Source organism: Lutjanus erythropterus, chromosome 10 (genome assembly GCF_056507025.1).
Source record: "Lutjanus erythropterus isolate fLutEry1 chromosome 10, fLutEry1.hap2, whole genome shotgun sequence".
Taxonomy (NCBI): domain Eukaryota; kingdom Metazoa; phylum Chordata; class Actinopteri; order Lutjaniformes; family Lutjanidae; genus Lutjanus; species Lutjanus erythropterus.
Genome location: NC_139326.1, coordinates 18,386,060 through 18,408,114, shown reverse-complemented (window position 1 = coordinate 18,408,114; position 22,055 = coordinate 18,386,060). Strand labels below are relative to the sequence as shown.

The 22,055-nt window shown below is 40.9% G+C and overlaps 1 protein-coding gene across 3 annotated transcripts in view; it reads right to left on the bottom strand.

Annotated features, from left to right (window-relative positions):
• Positions 1 to 22,055, bottom strand: part of sema6a (sema domain, transmembrane domain (TM), and cytoplasmic domain, (semaphorin) 6A) — a 146,352-nt gene that overhangs the window by 42,176 nt on the left and 82,121 nt on the right. For all 3 annotated transcript variants that reach the window (XM_084728487.1, XM_084728488.1, XM_084728489.1), the window contains exons 5-10: positions 20,511 to 20,573; positions 19,768 to 19,869; positions 10,123 to 10,213; positions 7,016 to 7,135; positions 6,416 to 6,504; positions 1,908 to 2,125 (exon numbers count right to left, since the gene is read on the bottom strand). In XM_084728487.1, the coding sequence (XP_084584613.1) occupies positions 1,908 to 2,125; positions 6,416 to 6,504; positions 7,016 to 7,135; positions 10,123 to 10,213; positions 19,768 to 19,869; positions 20,511 to 20,573 (683 nt within the window). The remainder of the gene's footprint in view (positions 1 to 1,907; positions 2,126 to 6,415; positions 6,505 to 7,015; positions 7,136 to 10,122; positions 10,214 to 19,767; positions 19,870 to 20,510; positions 20,574 to 22,055) is intronic.

Below are 22,055 nucleotides of genomic sequence, written 5' to 3'. Positions count from 1 at the left end.
CCTTGGGGGTCAAAAGTCCGAGTTTAGAATGATGTCCCACTCGAGTAAACCACGTACAACATGTCTGAAACAAAGTTTTTGTGTGTTTTATGATGCATTATGCAGCATTTTGCACATATAAAACACCATAGCAACATCTACAGGCATATATATAACACAGGCAGTACTGTGTGTACAACTGAGTTAATGAGACAAAAAAAGACAAAAGAGCTAATAAACAGTTTTCGCTGCTTGATTGATTGTCCAAGTCAGAAATCCAATTTCAGGTAGGAGTCCAGTTGAAATTTCCAACTGCAAACTCTGAAATTTCAACTTCCCAGGTCAAACAGAATGCACCCTTGGATAAGGTATGTGTTAGGGTCATCTATGTTGAAATGAAAACCAAATCATGATGGTCATATATTTGCTAGCTAGTTTTACTGACATTACCTGTTCGATGTAGCTAGCTTCAGTTCAGTTGTTCTAATTCTAGTATCAATTCTAGTATCGTGTCGGTGCTTTTATAACAGTGCATATATACTGCAGTGTTATTGCATACAGCAGTGTATGAGTTACAGTGTCTGTGCCCGCCAAGCCTCATGAGGACACACATTCCCTAACGCTCTTCTCAATGACTGGGTTTCCCCAAAAGCCTCGAGGCACTGAGGTTCATCACAAGTGCACTGTTGGGCAAGAAATATGGACAACAGATTATCTTTTTATTGCCATTCATTTAAGGGGAAAAACACCCATCTAGTGATAGCAGCGGAGCCACTGGCTTCTTTCCGTCTGTGGGGAATCAATGCATAGCAGATTGCTGAGTCACTTTTCTATTTTTCATGCATCTGCTCTCAGAAACTAGAATTGAAACTCGGAATTGTGTAGTCCTTATCAGACTTTCTTTTAAAGAGAAATCTCGCTCAGCTGGCTGGATTTTCGGGCAGTTGCATCATGGGTTAAGACATCGGGGAGACAGCATACACAAGGGCAGTATTATGGAGAGCAAGGTCAGAGGGCTGTTGATTCTTGGCTTAGCTACCGAATTACAGTAATTACCCTCAGTATTGAATATGTACAGAAAGTTAGACAGTTGTATGTCTGTTTATATCAAGCTGCTAACAAGGCAGATAGATGGCAAACAAGCCAGCCAGTTAGCAAGAGACTGGGCCAGGCAGCAACTGAGCCAGACATCCAGACAGACAATTAAATGACACAAAGTGTCGAGTGCTGCCTACAGTCTGAATGTGCTCCTCCTAATTTCACCCCCTGACTATGAAATGGAAAATTAATGCCAGGATCAAAACCGGCGCTTATAGAAATTTTCAGAGGCACTGCTTCATTGGGTTTTAATGTCCATTAACCATGCTCAATTGCATTGTCACAAGCAATTGTCTTATCTGCTAAAAAGCAGCCATAAAATGGAAAATTACAATATGTGCGAGCTATCAGCCAAGCTCTATGGCTTTGTGGTAATTTTCAATTTAGATAACAACTCCCCCAGCCTATGAATATGAAAGCAGTTCTGAATATGAATTGTAGAAGGGAAAATAAGATGAAACACCTGCATGTCAAAAGGGCAACCAAACTGTTTTGACAGAAGATGTAAATGTTGACCCAGTGGTCTCAGGAATTACATGTCGCCAAGAGGCACATCAGGAGCACACGCTACTAACATTAACAAAGGTCACACTGTCAGAATGTTGATAAATTGAGGGCATTTTAATAGTATTTTAAACTGAGAAAGATGATTGGGTTAATAAATGGAAAGTGCGAAACAGTTGTTGACATGTAAACTCATTTGAGACGAGGGAAAAGAAGAGCTGAATTCAATGACCTCAACAAATCTATTTCTAACCTCAAACCTCCTGAGGTTTGATACACGTGTTGAGTTTTCAATGTCTTATTTAGTTCTCTGCTCCTCAGGGTACCTGTTGTAAGGTGTGGAGAATGTCGCCATCACCACGTCCCTCCCGTTGATGTGGATGACATCTGTCACAGCCTGCAGGATGTTGAAGTAGAAGTGGGAGTCACCGGGGATGGAGCAGTTCAGGCGAGACTTGAGAAATGAGGTCCACTGCTTCTCCAGGACGCGGGGTGAGCCACCGCGGTCATTCTTACAAACCCTCGCCACCCGAGGAAACACCACCTGACCAAGACAGACAGGTGAAAGGTTACATTTGGATATCTCACGGTTTTACATTAGCAGTCATTTGTGTCATACCTGCAGTGTCTTTCACTAACTGTTCATCAAAGGAGCTCAGCAACAATTTATTTGAAGGGGTATGCTTAAGATTATTATACCATTATAACCACGACATGACCCCTGTCATGAACATGAAGGAATATTTATGAATGTTTATGACTGTTGTCATTAAGTGCATTTGGTCAGTTAGGCCATTTTTAATGCAAAGTTCACATTCTTTGAGATGTCTTTGTTATGAGAACTTTACATGAACCAAGACCTGTCATAAACATGCCATAGTAAGCCCAATTGTATTGGATAATAACTGATGCAGCAGAACAAGAGATGTAGATGCCTACATTACCCACAATGCAACCTGACTGCCTATAATTCAGTAGAAGATTTAAGTGTGTTATGTTAGAGGCTACTAACGTAGCCTCAAGCTACATGAGCAGGCTACACTTGTATGGTGAGCTAACTTCCCTCTAACTCCACACCATCAGTTTTTTTTATCTTCAAACCCAACAAGCACTCAAATGACATCACTTGAGGCAAATTCTCATATTTTCACGTACGTCCCTCTGTAGCCACATAAGCCTTAATACAATTTTTTTTTCCACACACAGAGTAGTCCTCCCCAAGACCAATAAGCAGACTTTGATGCGTAAAATTGGTGGAGTTCCACTTTAAGGTCAGAGGTGGCTTTAACAAAAATAAATAACAATGATTTTGTGGCCAAAGCGTTCATTTTTTTCATATTTTGTCATCTTTTGGATATAAAATACAGTAATTCCTTTCTTGCATCTGAACAGCCTCTACTAGTTTTTTTGTTAAGTGTTGTAAGAAACTCATAATGGGCCATAATGTGCTATATAAAAAAGTTTTCACACACACTTAACTCTGAATCTTTTGTTTTGTACTTGGCATTTTAATGAGGGTAAGAAATTGAGAACACAGTCTCAACAGAGTTTAGTACCTTTTTGTCATGCTGCTTAAGGTTTTAAAGCAGCCTGGATAAGAAGTCCTTTAAGTTCTCAGACAAAAAATGTGAGTTTGAACACTCCTGTGACAACAAGGCAAATTCCTACTTATGATAAAGATCATGCCATATGATTGAAAACTCCATAACAGCTGCTAAATGGACCTGATGGTGAGATTATTTGAACTTTGAACATCAACAGATGAGATACTTTTGAATTTGATTCCCAGCAGAACACACTACAGGCCCCGTTACGACTATAAGTCTTTGGGAGACACCGCGGTGTCTTAATCCAACGTTTCATCACTTTATAGCAAATTAAAGACTCAGAAGAGTAAATTGGTGTGTTTGATATGCTGTTAAAGAGTCACCACCTGGCAACAGACAATTTAAAGTATACAGCTTCAAATATGAGCCGACGCTGTAATTACAACTCTGCTGTGCGATCACACAGTCAGTATTGTAATTACTTGTTGTCACACTATACTTAACAGCAATGAATCTAACCCTGACCTGAAATTGCAACCTTGAGTAAACAGTGTGAATGGGAGGAACATGCATTTAAACCAGATCCCTACACACACACACACACACACACACACACACACACACACACACACACACACACACACAGAACCACACATAAACACACCCTCACCCATGCATATATTACAACCAAAAAATGCATGCACAATAGAGCTGAAAACACATGTTCACTTTCACTATCAAACACACACACCTGCCCATTGCACACCAACCAGAAATTCAACATTTTTTGTTGTTTAAAGCTGGTTGATTCCTCTTTTCAATCAGCTAAAATGTGGTTACAACATCAACGTGTCATAAAACACAAATTTCTGATCATTTGTTCAGTTGTAGATTGAAAGAGAGACAATATTGATTTGTATTAAGGTATTTCTCCAAAGTCACTGGTAGGAAAAATGCAGTCTACACGAAGACGGAATTTTAACATATTTAATGTTGTCTTAACACTTTATTTTGAAGGGGTGGGCACAAGACTGTCATAACAACGTCATGACACATGTCACAAACATGAAGGAGTCTTTATGAATGCTTATGACTGTTGTCATTAAGTATCATTTGGTCAGTATATGTCTTTTTTAATGGAGTTGACATTGTTTGAAATGTCTTTGTCATGACAACTTGACATTATCAGACTTAAAGAAATTGCTTAGCTTTATGTTTTAACATGACATTAAACTGTCATATGTGGTTGCTTTTGACACTGGCTGTCACAGGACCATGTGTCATGAATATTTTTCATGACCTCAACCAAAGTGGTACAATTTGGACTTATCATAAAGATGTCATTAAACGTTATAAGGACAGTACCAAGAGGCTTTCAGAGTTGCCTGATGGACAGACAGCAATTAGCTAGTTTACTTGTTGCTAAAGTGGGCTAACCACTGTCTGCTGTTAGCTTAGCTTGTAAGCTCGGTTAGCTGTGGAGCTAACCACATAATTAGCCGACTCAGCCGTGGGGTTCCAGGAGCCACCCTTGGTCTCGGAAGCTGTGTTTGCCGGCTGTGTTCACTGAGATATCCCAGGAAATTGTGCCTCCTGTCCAGCTTATTTGCACTATTTCGAACATATGTACACTAGGACTTGCAGTATTGCGACAAGTTAAGCTTTAAATACGATGCTTTAGGTTTTTCTGCCAGAAGCACCAGAGAGATTTCTTTGGCAGAAAGGCATTAAGTGGTCAGGTCACATAGTATAAAGAGCAAGAAAGTCCATAATCAGCACTAAGACGTGGTGGATGAATGGGTTAAACACAGGACTTTCATCCAGGAATCTGAGGTTTGAGTCCTATGTAAGTCCAAAAAAAATTATGGCTTTCAACTGAGAAATTTGGCTGTAGCTTTGACGCTAGGCTATTATTTGCACATTGTAGAGGATGAAAAATGTCACAGTTGCAAATCCTGGTGAAATATGGTCCAAATGTGAACGTTCAATCTACGTCTTCAACTTGCACTTTTGAACCCATTCTGAACGTCTTTTCACTGGCAATCATAGTCATTTCAACTTAAAAAAGCTCACCGGGTACATGAGCCTGTTTACTGTGAGATTACAGAGCATTGAGATTATAGAAAATGCATTACACTGAACAGGTGAGACTGTCAAGTTGAATGTGGAATTATATCAGCTTTACATATATCAGTTCAGTTTCTCACATTTCTCACTGCTATAGATACCCCAACACTGGCTTATCTGTGTGTTACCACAGCCACTACACACACACACATAAACACACACCACTCACACCAAATAAATGTCTCACTTATGGCTTGTTAATTCACTTGAGTAATGAAATATTTATCCTGTTGCATTTTCTAGATAACAACACACAATCCAACATTAAAACTAAAGCAAACACAAACCTGCTACAGTAAAACAATCTGCCAAAAAGCACAAATGACTGCTTACATTTTCAGAGAAGGCCAATCTACTTTATATAACAATGAAGAGATATCATTCACTAAATGTTAAATTGCTCTCTGCACCATCAGATCTACCAGCACATGCATAATTACACTGACATTGCTTTCAAAACACCCAGCAGATTGAGAGGCCTGATCTGTATTCATGCTCGGGATAACACATGCCTGTCACTTCTGGCAGCGAATCCATTATGTCTGTGTTTCTCGTTACCTCCGCTCTGTTCTCATCTCGTCCCCTCTCTTTTTCTCGCACTCCCTCTTGTGTGTTTCCTTTCATTTCTTCTGAAAAATACATATTGATCTATTCATTTCCATAATGTGTTTCTATCTACCTGCTATCCAATTAAACGTTCTAAGGGGAAGGGCCCAAAGCTGAAATGAGGAGATTAATAGAAAGAAATGCCTGTTACTGTCCCTCTGGTATAAAACCTGCTTCTTATTCAGCCTCTCCGTCTCATTTTTGAGAGACACTTGAATCCTCCTGGGAAACACTAAGACGATAGGTCAAACAGGAGCATTGCCGGACAGATGTGGACGTGCAATTCAAGCTTATATTTAGACTTGAAAATGGGATCTCCAGGCATCCACTGAATTCCCTTTTTGGATCTATTTTAGGTCCTGCATCCTGCCTAGTGTTTATCTGTTGCTGAAAAATGTTTGGCCACTTTACAGCTCCTGAAAGCCTCCTTCCAGTTATGTGATACACCCATATCCTGTTAGTTTCCTCAGGCAACTTCCTGAATCTCCTGGTAAATAGGAAGTCACCTCTGATTAGACTTCAAACAAGAGCAAAAGAATAGGTTCAGCATTTACCTTTCCCATTGTGTTGTACTCCATGGCAATTTCCCGAAAGAAGAAGTAGATGAAGTCCCCATAATCGACTGCCTGGACAAAGTAGGGCTCTGCGGGGGGGAAAAATAAAATGAAATATGACTCAAAGTGACGTTTTGCCCGTGACAAAACAGTTCTGACACCGTATTTCACAGTAAACAGCCAGAATATCTGTCATATTATGCAGAAAAGCACCAACTGTGTGAGCCTTGAGTGCCTCAATCTATCATCCATCATATCAGCGAAACAATTTGCATGCAAGGGAAGGAGGATCTCTCTATTGAGTTTTGACAGGCTGGACTTGTGCTTGTTTCTCCCTGGGGCAGAGCAATTTCCTGCCTACATCAATTCTACCGGGGCAGGTTGGCAAAATGTAATGCGTCAAACAGAGCTTGTGGCATTAGCATAAGTGCAACTAGATTCATACGCAGAGGCACAAAACACACATATACACAAATAAATCACAAAAATACGTGGTCAAGCATGCATGTCGAAACCTGAGTTTGTTTTCTAACTCGTCAGTCAGCTTGGTGCTTTTCACCCACAGAGAGTTTGTTTGAGTGTATGGCCACCCTCACTCACCTTTCAGCCATTTAGAGTCGTGTTTGACAGTGCGCAGAGTCGGGCTGTCTCCTAGGCTACGATAGATGACCGCATCGATCGCAAGAAAGTCTGTAACAGTGGCTGAGTACAGCTTGCCATCTGGAGAGGGGGGACAAGAAAGAGCAATAAGAGGGAACGATGGGAGAAGAAAGAAGAGGGAAAGACAGAGAAGGAAGAGGAAAAGGTGAAAAGAGTTAAGTTCAGTCAAAAGAAAAACACATAAAGCCACTCAGAGATTCCTGCTCTCTGTGGCTGGATACACAAACACGTTTCAGATGGCACAGACCTGGAAAATGAATGATTCACACAAACCGGAGAGACTCTCTGATGGACAACAAACAGGCTGTACACACACTTGAACATGTTGCACATTTGTAATTGCTCACTTTCGCAAACACACTTCAAAAAGCACAAACAAACACTGGAGCCCTGCATTAACTCTCTCACACACACACACACGCACATACACACATACACTCTTGGAAATAAGGCTTACCAAAAGGTTCATTCTGAAGGGTTGAGGTTCTACCAGAACCATTTGCTTCTGAAAGCCCTTTTCTGAAGAAAGGCTTTCGTCAAAGGCTCTTTGTAAGAATATAGATTACATTAAGAACCCTTTTCAAAGAAAGAGTTCTTCAGGGATTGTTGAAATCCTTGAAGAACTCTTTTATTAAAGGTTCTTTGTAGCATATATATAAACTATAAAAGGTTCTCTGTAGAACCCACTGAGTGCGTTCTCAATAAAACCCTTGGAATATGAAAGGGCTATCAGTGGAACCCCCTGCCTGGGTTATAGATAAAACCCCCGAAATACAAAATGGTCTTTGGTAGAGCCCTGTGGGTGGTATCTAGACCCATAAAACCCTTAGAATATAAAAGGTTCTCAATAGAACCCTTTTGGTGGGCTCTAGATAAAACCCTTGAGATATAAAAAGGTTCTCGATAGAACCCTCTGAGTGGATTCTTGATAAAACCTTTGTACTATTATAAGGTTCTTGGTAGAACACACTAGGTGGTTTCAAGATGAAACCCTTGGAATATAGTATATAAATATATATAAAACCCTTTGACTATAAACAGGTTCTCAGTAGAACCCCTTGGGTGGGTTCTTGTGGAAAAATTCTGGACAGAACCTGTCATAGGGGGTTCTGGGTGAAGCCTTTCACAGATGATCATGGTATAACCCTTTATGTCAGGTGCTAGGTAGAACTCTGAAAAGGCTGCAAGTGTGACCTTTACCAAAAAGGATTGTTCTATAGGGATGAGCCAAAGATCCCTTTACAGTTCTAGTTAGCACCTTTATTTCTCAGAGTGCACACAGTCTTTGAGGCTCTCAGAAACCCACAGTTACACACACATATGTACACACACATGCTTCACGAACACAATCCAGCAGCAGCATGACCTCAGCCTGCCTCGGCTGTAACCACAGTGGAAACTCAAACTACATAATTGAAAGGATAGCAGGCAGAGGAACCCTCTTGATTACTCAGTGCTTCCAAGCTGCTCTGCTACACATTAACTGGTCAAGCTCGGCGTTTACGCTCCTCCTCGGCTTTAAACAGGCGGGAACAGCTCATCAATACCGCCATAAATCGGTTCACAGCAAATATGAACGGGGACTGAGTGTCTTTCGCAGCCTGCGGGTCCGTGGCATCAGAGGAATCTCACCCCGCCAACGGAAAGCTGACTCATTCTGGTACCAGCCGTTTGTGACTTATTTTTAATCGTATGCATTTTGAAAGAAAGTGAACGAGAGACAAAGAAGATGACAGAAAAGATTTTTCTGTTTTTTTGTCCATTACCACAATACTATTGATGTGTTTCCAGTGACGCAGAGCAAATGTGGCCTCGAGTTTGACGATTTGCTCTAGTGCCTGTAACACACACTGGCTTTGCTCTTGACATGTTGTCAGAGTACTGCCATTAGAATAAACCGCAGGGTATTAAGAACAATATTTAATACGACCGCAACTAATCCCTTCGCTCAAATAGACTCAGTTTTCCCATCTAGCTTAAACATGTTCCAATGTTTTATGAGCGCAGATAGGAGAAAATTGGGAGGAATGTTTTTGCCTCATGGCAGCCAATGACAGCAGTAGTACGGCAGTGGTATCACACACACTTGATCTACTTCACTTAAGGGAAATGTGAGGAGTTTCTCTCAACTTAAGCCCCAGGAAAGGACATTAAGATTGAAAATCACAGTGATGATAATTAAAGGGATGACTGGGATTATTTGAAGCGGGGTTGTATGAGGTAATTATCTCAAGTGAGTGTTTTAGCAACAGTAGGTGGCGGTCAACATGCCCCTAGTTTGGGAAAGCAGCAGGACTGCCGGTGTAGGAGGCTAAGCAAAGTACTGCTGTGAACAGAGTCAGAGGCAGACCTTATTTTAGCCGACTAAAAAAAAGGTGCAACTAAAAAAGTGAGTACACTGTATTCTGGTTATTTTCAGGCTGTCAGCCAGCCTTTTCCAACAGGAAACCACCATGATATAAACCAAATGTTGCTCTCTCCAACTCTATTGGCGAAATCAGTCATTTTGCCTTGAAGAACATGGGAGTTGCCGGTCTACTGCTGCTTCGATCACTTACTTTGTTTGCATTATTGTGTGGCTTTGGTGTTCTAAAGGGTTAGTTCAGAGTCACTGAAGTCAGACAAAAACACAAACAGCCTAACAGATCGAGGCAGTGGTCGACCTGTAAGTCCTGTAGTCTGCAAGGTAAAATTACTGATTTTGCAAAAGGAGTCTGGTTGGTTTGGAGAGCAATATTTGTCTTGTACAACAGCTAATTCCCACCAGAGAAAGCTGTTTGACTGCCACAAAAAGCAGTGTAAATATTCTAAATTTAGCATACACTTAAACTGATTTTTAAGATGGGGCTTTTTGTAAATATGTTTTGTCCACAGCACTGCACGTTTCTCTGTGCTTTTCCGAACTGGGAGCATATTGACTGCCATCTACTGTAGGTAATACATTTACTGATTATCCTCATAGCACGCCACTTCCAAAAACACGAGCTTTCCCTTTAAGTGCTTCAAATACAGAAAAATAGTTGCTGTAGAGATGTGTTTAGTCTTACCAGCAAAGAGGGCAACATTGGCATGTTTGGCGTCGTACGGGCAACGTGCCATCCCACTGATCTCCTCTCCCAGAGCTTCCATGGTGTCCATCTAGGGTCACAAACAAGGTGAAAGGTCAACGCAGGGCCAAGACAATGTAGTGTTGTCAAACCAAACAATGGATTTGAAATACATCTAAGAGAGGAAATGTCAGTTCCCAGTAGGAGGAAAAGATCTAAAAAAAAACAAGAAATGCGCTCAAATGTCAAAACAATGACAATCTGAAGGCACTAAACCAAAAACACTGTGTTATAGTGAAGAAATATGGTGTGAGTCGAGATAAAATAGTCCCAAATAGCTGTGGTACCCAGCCCAGGAGTGTGTCCATCTAACTCTGACCTAAACTAATATCCCATGGATGCCACTCCGGTGTCCCACTGAGAGCTGTCAAAGCAGCCCATCTGGGAGTATCTGGGAAACTGTCATGAAGAGAGATAGAAAAAAACTGACATTTTCCACAGCAACATGTTCCACAGTATGGGTGGATGTGGTTTGTTTCCCCCTGACATGCTTTATCCTTCAACTATACGGGTGTTAAAGAAGACTTTTGACAACCCTCAAGGCAGATCTTTAACCCCTTTATTGCAGTGCTTTCCTCTGCCCTGATTTCTGCTGTCTGTGCTTCTGCTGTGAGGAGGAAATAAATGGGCAGAGGGAAAAATGGGTGTGCACACTGCCCTGAGCAGGGAATGTGAGAAATTTTTACTTAACCACAGCAGTCTTTAAATAGTAGATCATACAGTAGTCATTATTTAATATTTTGCAGCCTGAAGTTAGTCTTGTGCTAGGAGCTTTTCCTTGGGCGACTATATTTCAGGTGAGATCTTAGTTTAAATTGTGCACGAAGACAATGTGAAAACTGTCTTTTCTTAGCACTGGTGGTGTACTTTATCTGAACTTTGGTTGCACTTTATTTTACGTGAAATTAGACAAAAACTAGAAATAATACATTTCTATCAGACAGTGGTTATACCCTAATTAGACAGCACACCACTTAACAGAACACTAATAAGACATAACAAGCTGTAAATAATATGGTCTTAGTATTATACCCATAATTAGACCGTTATTAGACTTCATTAGAGGGTAATTAGGGACACATAATAACAGAACTGAACTGTAAACTAAAGTGTATTGTTTCCCACTGTTAGACCTTTATTAGACTTTCTTACAGAGTACTTAGGGACACATTACAGCAGAACTGTAAATGGTAAACAAACTGTGCCCTGAATTACACTCTGATAAAATCTAATAAGTACTATATTTAGTCATATTTAGTACTATTTATGTTTAGTGCTACTATAAGTACTTTACTGTAAATTAAAGTGTGACCCAGACTTGTGTCACCAGTCACTCAGTAGTCTCATTTCCCTGAACTATTTTGAGATCGGTCCATTGTTTAAAAAGCACTACTGGTCTAGTTTAGTGCTGAGTGGGATGATCTCTGTGAATTGGAATTTAGACAAGATTTTCTTGTTTTGCGCCCAGTTCGGTTGCAGCGCGACTGGCAGGGCACGGCAGAGGATCAGATGTGGGTGAAAGGTCACTATCATCCCACCACGGGTTGGCTTGTCTTCCCCAGCACGCCTTAGGAAACTCTCTTACCCTGGCTGAAGACCAGAGATGCACACAAACTCGCACACACCAGAGAGACGAGAAGAAAAGCCATATTGCACTGGCCAGAGGCTGAGGTCAGCGAAGATTACTGAACACACTGTTTGCCTTTCGGAGATCACAATACATACTCATTTTTCTTCCCTATCTTTGTTTCTATCTCTCTCGTCGTACTCCACTTCCTCACTTTCTCCCATTCTTGACAAAGAGAAGCGTAGCTTGCCAAGGCTGCAAACTGCTTACGCCGCCCTTTCTGGTCTCTAAACAGGTCATTTTGTTTTCTATTCCTGTCTCGGCGGAAACGGTTATCATCTGCCCACTAAAAAGGTCACACACACTCCGGCGCAATGCTGGAAAAGCCTGCCAGAGAAATTGTTGAGGCTGATTTGGCAGCGAAAATTACAAGTGACCTTTTACAACAAACACAGAACCACCAGCAGCAGCAGCACATTTCTCGATTTCTCGTTCCTTCTGTTTCTTTAGAAATTATAGGATGACATATAATATATGGAGGCGAGCTGAGTTTGAAGATATATATTGTTATTAGACAGGGGAGACTGTAATTATAGATTAGGCTGAGTTAATCATAAGGGACTGAGTAGCTGAAGGTCAGGTGCGTCTACTGAATCAGAGCGTTGAGATGTACACAGCGACAGGGCAACTCGGTTAAGCTTGAAACGTCAGCAGCTTCTGTGTCAGCCACCGAACACAAACACTCCCTCCTTCTCTGACACATCACAAACACACACTCACATATCTCTCACGCCACAGCGGCTACCCCCACCCCTCCATCCCCTCGGTTGATTTCACCGAGGCGGTGACCTCTGTCTACTGGGCTTGGCTGCCTGTCACTGATCTATTCCTGCCGTTTGAACAGAGGGAGACACTCCCGGCCCGGCCACGGATATACGTACTGCTCCGGTCTCCTGTCAAGTCGGCAACAACAGACGAGTGCTCACTTGCTCCTGTTAGCCTTGTCCAAAGCAATATCCAATATTTTAAAAATGAGCAATAGCGATCCATAAAACTGCCACGCTGAACCACAACATTTCTAAACATTACCATAAAGATATTTGATGTTTAAACTGCCACATGTTTTTTTTATTTTACATTGTTCACCAGGCAAACCTTATTATGCTGTCAACACCACTATAGCAGCAAAAAATAAAGAAGTGCTTCGGCTTCGTAGGAACACAATTCAGTGTAATGGGAAGTTCTGTCACACTTCGTCAGCGCTGCATTAACAACACACCGTTCTGTAGGGATGTACTGTAGCTCTGCACATGAATGTACAGTAACCTTGGCTCCGGGTGCAGTGTATCTAGATGAATTAATTACTACAACAGCTCATTGGTGCTTTCCATAGGCTATATGCTAATTAATTAGACAAACACAATGTAGATCCAAAACATGCCCATCAGGAGTGTTATAATTGGTTCAGCATCAGCTTCAGCACTCGGGGTGAGGGACACGCTCTGCTTCTGTGTCTCTGTTGTTTTTTCTGAATCCTTTATGGGCTTTATTTATCATTGCTGAGGGATTTGTGAAATCTTACTCAGGACAAACTTAGGGTAAACCGAGCCCGTGTCCCACTTATTAACTGTTTGCTTGAAACTGTTTCAAGTTGTTTGTTTATTTTATGGAATAAGAACCTTGGGCCCAGATACCAAGGGGTCTGAGGGGACAAGTCAGCCCCAACTTTTGAAAAACATCTTTTACTCCCCCAATAAATTATTTCTGAATAATTATGTAATTGAAGATACATATTTAATGGGAGCTGAATCCACTTTTTAAATAATTCACACATAAACACAACGCTATTGGAAGGTTTTGTTTATACCCCCTACATATTGGTCAACCTTGAAACCTCAAAAATAAATTTTGAAACCCATGCAGGAAAAGTTTTTTCCTGCGTTCTGGTGACTTTTAAAGAATGAAAATAACAAAATAATAAGTACACATATTTTGGTAAACAGATGCCTGCAGATGACCTGTAACTGACACTAGCTGTAAAACACAATGGGACAACAGTATTTACCCTTCACTAGTCCAATTTCAAATTTGATTACATTAACACAGAAAATTAATATTTTATAAATGTTTTGTTGGTTTAGGCTGCTTTTAGAAGAAATGTGCGTCTTTCTTTGAAATTTGCATAAGAAATAAAAATTATTCTTTCCACAACATCTGAAATTTGCAGTGAAGTATCTGTTTTTTTAAGGCATTGTATCCTTATGCAAATCTAATTTCTGTGATCGTGGGCGGTTTTAAAATAAGTTCTGATTTTGATGTACTGTTTTTTTTCTCCTAGTTGTTGGTGTCAGAAAGGTCAGCCAAAGACAGATTAATCATCTTAAAGGAGAACAAGAAAAATTATCTTTTACAGATCCTGGGATTTTACTAAATTTTCAGATCAGTGTCCTACAGTTTGCAGCTAAGTTGAGTTGAGTTTCTTTATATTCAGTCCATATTTCCACCTGCACAACCTTCCCCTTCTATAAAGGTCAAGAGCACAAGATCACACCTGGGCCAGAAGCGGTTGTGTAAAGCAAACAAGGACACGACTCCCTGGGAGATTAATAGTTGTGGCCCATTTCTGTGCAACCTGTTTCTAAGCCCTGGGAGGATGAACCCGTTCCCTGACCACCTTTTACACTCAAGCAGGAAACTGGAGTGTTTGCAGCTGTTGAAAGAAATATCTTCTTTTAGCCAACAGAGGAAGAACCTCATTTATCTAAACCTTCAACTTCTGAAATGAATAATCTTTTGGAATAGGAACGGTGAACAACTATTGCACAAATATGACAATAATTGGGTTAATTATGTGTCCTTTTACACTGTAAGCTATTGCCTTTGTTTGTATCAAACAGCTGTAGTAAAGAAAGCCATTACAATAAATCCCTCTGTGTGCATTAATCATTTCAAATGCAAAGACTTGGCGCGGATGAAATTTCCCAGTACACCTAAGTCCGCCAGTATCAAGTCGAGGATGCATCACCTGCTGGGACCCACTGCCTCCATGGCTCCCCACTGATTTTCCCCCCGCTTCGCCCGGCAACAGGCGATGAAACTGACTCCAGCCCTATATCAGCCCAGCTGGACGGGGTGTTTATTATTACAACACAGCAAGGGAGTGACAGAGGGAGAAAGCAGCAGAGGGAAAGATGGCGAAGTGGTGGGAGCGATGGAGGGGGAGAGGAATTAAGGCTGGCAGGAGAGGAGGAGGAGGGAGGGTGAATAGATGAAGAGAGGGGAGTTGGGTGCTGTGAGGTGCCGAGGGAGACTGTGCCATGGCTGCCAAGGTGTCTGTCTGTGTTTTTGTCTGTATGCATGCACGTGTGTGTCACTGTGTGTGTGTGCTGACACTATCAACACAAGGTGAAGGGGCGGATAACAAGAAGAAGCTAATGAAGAGAGAAAATTGGTGGGTTGGTAAAAGAGAAAATCAGACAGAGGTAAAAAAAAAAAAAAAAAAAAGTAGAGGTAACCAGGCAGGAGAGGTGTTGGAACAGAAGACAGCGTAGGGTGTAGCTGGTTTGGGCGGTCACCCTCCCTGCCCCCTCTGTCTCTCCCCCCCTTCCACCTCTGCTCTCCCTCCATCCCTCCTTCCCTCCCGCTCGCCCTTGCAGCGTTGTTGATTAATGTGGGATGAGGCTGGCCCCGAAACAGAAGCTCTTTTCAGCGCTGTCACACTGGGGAGATGGAGAGGCAAACTGTGGCCAAGGTGGATTTAACCACAAACACACACAAACACACTCACACACACACTTTTGACCAAACAGAGTGGATGAACCCAGCAAGCCATCAAAGGCCTGGTATCTGCCCAGAGAGTCTGCCAGCCTGCCAACAGTACAGTGTGTGTGTGTTTGTGTGTGTGTGTGTGTGTGTGTGAGTGATGATTTTGTGAAATGTGTGTTGTAGGGTTGCCTGTTTGCACAGTTGTCAGTGTTTGTATGGGTGCACACACACTTCTGTTCTGTCCCCACACGTGTGCTGGGGCATTTGTATGCGCATGTATATGTTTGTGTGCAAGTGATCAGTGATAATTGTTAACATTTTAAATTATGTCAATGTCTGACAGCCTTTACATTTAAAATCTGTGTACAGCAACAAAGAATACATGTTACACCACAGAAAAATGTGTTAAATTGGCTTGATTTAGAAAAATCATTTGCACAAAAAATTAGGTTTCAAAATTGTGGAAAATAAGAAGTTTCCCAGGATTATGGGATTCTTCAAGGGCCAGTTCACTTGTGGTGAGTGAGTGAAAAAAACACACCAGGTTAATTAAAAGAACCAGACCTCTCATCATTTGTATTACTAACACTAAACAGTAATGTGTTCTAGTTAATAGGGTATTAGGGGACTATGGCACTAGTGCATCATCAAGCCATATTACAGGTCCATCCAAAAAATCCAACTCCCAGTCTAGTACTACATAGTTCTCAGTTTAGTCACATGTTTTCAGCAATTATTTTCTAACATGTTAGAATGTTTTCAGGAGAAAATCTCTGGATTTCCTTTACACAATTTCATTTGAATTTAATCATGTCATATTCATGCAATTATTTCCAGACAAAAATTATGTTTTTTTTCCCCCAAAAAATAATTATATTGTAGTCAAAGGGATGTGTGAGGGCTAATTGGACTGTGCAAATTGGAAACATGTAAAAATATTTTAATGAACACTTGTTTTTCCATCATAGTGTTATGGACAGATGTGGTACTCATCTTTTTTCTTAACAAATATTCCTCATTAAAATACGGTTAACATTGCCTTTCATGTGCAGTGATTTATGTGCAGTTTGCATTGATTTTTATGTTTCTACAGGCAAGCGTGCGTGTATGTATTTTACCAAGCGTCATCGTGTTTTACAACACGTCCCCTTAACTCCACCAAAGTAGCAGCAATACCAGTGCAGTAACAGCTAAAACACAAACCTTGAAACCATAACCGGAGGAGCCATAAAAGCTAACCACGCCTGATAAATGCAGAGACATAAATTCCACTTTCCCCGCAGGAGGAATCAGTGAATTGAAAGACGTCCACTCTGTGTGCTTAGCATGCTGAACCACAAAGGCAACGGAGCGGAGATGTCTTCTTTCTTGGTAAACAGATCTAGTGAACCAAAGCAGGAGAGTTTTCCCCACAGGCCACCTAGATAACATCTAGATGTGCTGTGACCATCACATCACATCCAAACAAACCGAACAATAACATCCTTCAGGACAGAACCTCTGCTGAGCCTTTCTGTCTGCCCGCCTGTTTTTCTCCTCTGTCTGTCTGACTGTTCCTACATCTTTCTTTCATTCTCTGTATGAATTGTTCATATCTGATTTCTCTGGATGACCACTCATATTTACTCTGCAATATCACCTCTCCAGACACTTGAAATGAAATGACAGTGACGTTGAGTTTCCTGCAGTTATGTTAGGTTTGTATTTCCATCCCTATCTCCCAGAAATTATATTTATATACAACTAATTTACAACAGCAAATATATTTTGAGGGAAATGCAATGGTGACGGAAATGCATTTTCTATTGACATAATGAGAAAATGTTGTTAATGTACATAGCAATTTTGCAAAACACTATCCAGTCATAGCGGCTACACCATTATTCAAAATTCAACAGTGACTTGAGACCAACGACTTTTTTGTATTAACATTTAACCAAAATCATGATCTTTCCCTGACCTTAATGAAAGTGCCTTTGTTGCAAGAGATGCAAAACCTGAACTCTGTCATAATCCTGCACTTTCTACACACGTTTCATATACATTATATAAATGTATAGACAGTATAATAAGTAGTGGATGAAGCGTCCATGAGTTTCTGAAGAGCCACTGTGAAGCTCTCGGTGTTGTGGCTCTGGCTGTCACCATCTTGGCGGTGTCTGACTCCGCTAACTCACAGGTAATCCAAAAATGAGCAAAGAGGTTCACTGGAGCTGAGGCTGCCAAATGAAACACATACTGAGCGACTAGCCACCTGTGACAGTACCCACCTGTCACTAAAAGTGGGCACACCCTTAACTATGTGAAATTTTAAGCAAGCACACCCTGAAATGTGTAGAACTTTAAGTCTTTATATTTTTTCAATTTAAGTGACATAGTAGCACTATGAATGTTTTGTTTCATTCACTCAAAGAAACATTGTCTCTGAACACAATCAAATATGTTGTCATCACAACCTAATAAGTAAAACAAAAAACTTAAACTAAGCTATTTTTGTTTGGCTGTTGCTAAGTCAGCCCAGCTGCTGCAGCTTATAGGCATTTCAACTGTCTCATGAATGAGCTACGATTTACTCAATGCAGTGGCAATGCTGCTCACTTTTCACACTAAGGCATCAAAAAACATCAGATTTGTGTCACTAGGGAAGGAAAAAATGAGGACATTTTCAGCTTGAAGACAGCCCGTCTGCTTTTTATGTTTGTCTTTCTGTCTGCCTGTATGCCTTTTTTTTTTTTTTTTTGGTCCATCTGCTTCCCTGTATGCCAATCTTCCTGTCCCTGTCTTCACGTCCCTCTTCTCTTGACATCTCTATTTTTGCCCATCAAGTCAATTTTAATGTCTACCTGCTCTCTTTATTTGACACAAGGTCACTCAAACGTGTATTCACAAGGTGGTTTTGCTTTACCTGAAGGAATCTTGAAACTATTCCAGACATGCCCGCATACATACGGCCAGCAAGGCGTCTGTTTACAGGACAGGGTTGAATTGGATTTCAGGACTGCCCCTTCACTTTAGTGTGTGTCTGTGAGTGTGTGTGTGTGTGAGTGAGTGTGTATTCAAGAGGGTAGGTAGATAGGTTTCTCTGCTTCTAAATCGAGCGTGTCAAAGTACACCTGGAGATAAAGACATAGAAGGAGGGCCTGCTGAGTTGTGAAAGTCATCCATCTATGTCCATCGTTTCATAGCTCAGCCCCCCAAAACTCCCACATGGTTGAAGTTGCATGTGAAAAATATCCTACAGTGTGTGCACAAGTGTGTGACAAAGGAAGAAAGAAAAAGAGAGACAGAAGATAGAGAGAATATGACTTTTAAGAACCATATGTGCACAATATGACTGTCACTGAGAAAAGGGGTCGCCAGAGCTGCTTACATACATGAGGCTGTTCCTGGTATCAACATATGTCTTGGGTGATCCAATCACAAGTGGATAGCTCTAAGTACCTGGAATTACAATGTATTTCCAATAGCATCTTGTGTGCCCACTTGTGACTGGGTCATTGGCTTCAGCACCACACTAAACTCCATTATCAGCCTCCATGAGCATCATGTTTTACCTGCACTGTCAGCAGTCCAGCAGAAGAGGCACACCACGGCACCAAGCGTGCTCTTCACAGCAACACAATGTCTTTTTTTACACAGGAATGACCCAACTTATTATGTATGTATTGCATACATTTACAAGAATGTACAAATGATTAAGAATTTGCCCTGGCGGTTTCATGTTTGCAAAATGCATTGTTTTTAACCAGTGGCTCAACAGTAGCCATTAACACCCTGGGGAAAAGAACACAATGTTTTTCACATAAAGAAAGAAATAATAATAAAGGCCCCAATAACAAGAATTTGTTGTAGACCGTGACAAAAACACAATATCTCTCAAAAAATTTTTAAGGGAGTCATATTGTAGGGGATATTCATATTGTGGAAATATTTGTTGCTTTAACCGGCAGGTAAGAGAGCCAAACACGTAATTTGCATTACAATGAACCAAATGATGCACTTACAGAACATCATTTGAGTAGGCGGTCCTTCAGTGTGGCCCAGGACACATTTCGTACACACTGTTCAAAGAATGTGGTCACATTCGGGCCGGACCACCTACGAATGTGGTCTGAGCGATCAGATCTGAATGTACCCTTCATGCATCTTGACTGGAGCACTTCTGATCAGATCACTCTGCACACATTAATACCAGGTGTAAACAGCCTCCCTGTGTAACGTGTGTGAGTGTGTATATTTATGTGTGTCCCTACCTTGTAGGTTCGACAGGAGGGGTTGAAAGCATTTGTTCCACAGACAAACAAGGTGTCTTCATTTTGCTGCAGGAGAACTTTGATGAAATTGTGGCACTCGTCCTTCAGGGAACCAGCAGAGAAAGAAAGAAAGACAGAGAGAAAGAAGAAAGTCCATGGTGACATTTGTGCCTTTTAATAATAGACACTTTTACACCGAAAGCCACATGTGGTTTAAACAAGATGCTCTTTCTTTTCTTCCCTTTGAAGTACAACATGTAGTGCTCTTCAGACAAGAGAGAGGCACCATCAAGAATACACTCATGAAACGTAGTATTTCCTCACGGTACATTACAGTAAGACATATTTACAGGCAAATGTAATGTTCTTTTGAATGTCTTTATGGAACAATAATGAAGCCATCATTCATGTTGCACAGCTGTTAGAATGCACATTTAATCCAGAGACAATACAATTTAACTGCTATTTGATATGAAGATTATCGCTGATATGCTCTATAAATTGTGATAGCAGAAAGTTATATGAACTGCAGGTGTGTGTTATTGCACCTTCAGGGTTTTCTGTGTCAGTTAATGTGTGTGTGAGAGAGAAACTGGGAGAAATTACATCTGTTACAGCTTGTCTGCATTATATAATGTGCGAGTCAGTAAAAATGTGTTTTATGAAGAACAGAGTGACATTTATGCTTTGAATGAAGTTAGTGAGTTAAATGAAGTTTGAGTGTGTGTGTGTGTTTTCTCTACCTTGTGCTTCCCTTTCATTCTGCAAGTATCCACGTCTGCCTGTCTGGACTTCCATGTCATTTTCTGGAGAGAAAAAAAGAAGATGAACGTAAAGGAGAGAAGGAGAGGGAGACAAAGCAAACAAGATTAACAGAGAAAAAAAACAGAAGGCACTGTAGAGCTCGATAACCAATCCATACTGTGATCAATAATCATCATCTGAGATTCTCCCTCATTGATTTCCCTAATGAGGCACCTGCTCCGAGGTGAACTTTATTCTAAGCACTGATTGCAGATCAGTTTACCTCCTTGAACTTCTAATTCTCTGCCTGAGAGGAGGAAATACGATACTGACCCCGGAGCGGTACAGAGTCTGCCCAAGGACAGATCCCGCCTCAGAGCTGGGAGCTCATTTCTGTGGATTGATAGGATGGCAATCCTTGTCCATACACACACACACATACACACACACTGCCTTGGCCTGTGGGTCAGCGCTAGCCGATACCTGCCAGTTAACTACAAATACACAAACCTACAAGCCCTTTTTCATTTTCACACATATTTATCAGCCAGAGGGACTAAAGGATATTCTGAATGCAAGTGCTTGAAATACAAATTATGATACAAAGTATGTTTACAGTTTAAATACAGTTTAAATGTTTACAGTTTAGACTGGTGGTATTCTGAATATAGTTCCCATAAATGCATTTTTAAAATAAACCTGCAGTGCACGTGGGGATGAAGGAGAAGAGGAGACGCACACTGAGGACACTGTCAGGAATTTATTTTCATGGAAATATAAAATAACATTTTACCTGTATACATGGTCAAAAAAGGTCACAACATGTCCTAAATTATTACATTTCTGGTGTTTAATATTCACAACTCAGAAGGCTCATCCTATATAAATGGAATGACTATTCGCCTCCATCGACACTGGATGGCTCAGATGTTATGGACTGTAGTATGTACAACTGGAGAAGTTTCATGTTTCGTTAAGGAATCTGCTATGCACTTCTTTACAACCTGGCGGCCATTTTTAACTTTTGTGGCACATATGGAAGCTGCAGAATTGTAGAGAAGTACACTATAGTCCCCTTTAAATACACACACAACATTCATATGTATTAATGTAATTTTTTATTTTATTATTAAATCTTTGTATATATTGGATCTGTCTTTGGATCTGTCTTTTGGATAATTAGTAATTAAATGGAATACATTATAAATTACATTTCAGGGCATGTAGTCAGTAATTTGTAGTGGAATACATTTTAAAAGCAACCCTGCCAACACTGTCAGTAAATGCTAAGTTATATATATATGTGATATCACACACACACACACACACACACACACACACACACACACACACACACACACACATAAATGTAGACATACACTGCTTTTTGCCCCTCCCCTGTGTGGCCTGAGGATCAGCTCTGAGCTTCTGGTTCAGACTGCCGCGTAGCCGGCGCTGTTGTACAACATGTTTGGAGCTCGGCCACTGATTAAAGACCCTCAGTCATCAATCAATCAGCGCGTCTCCCACCAGCCTTTCATCTG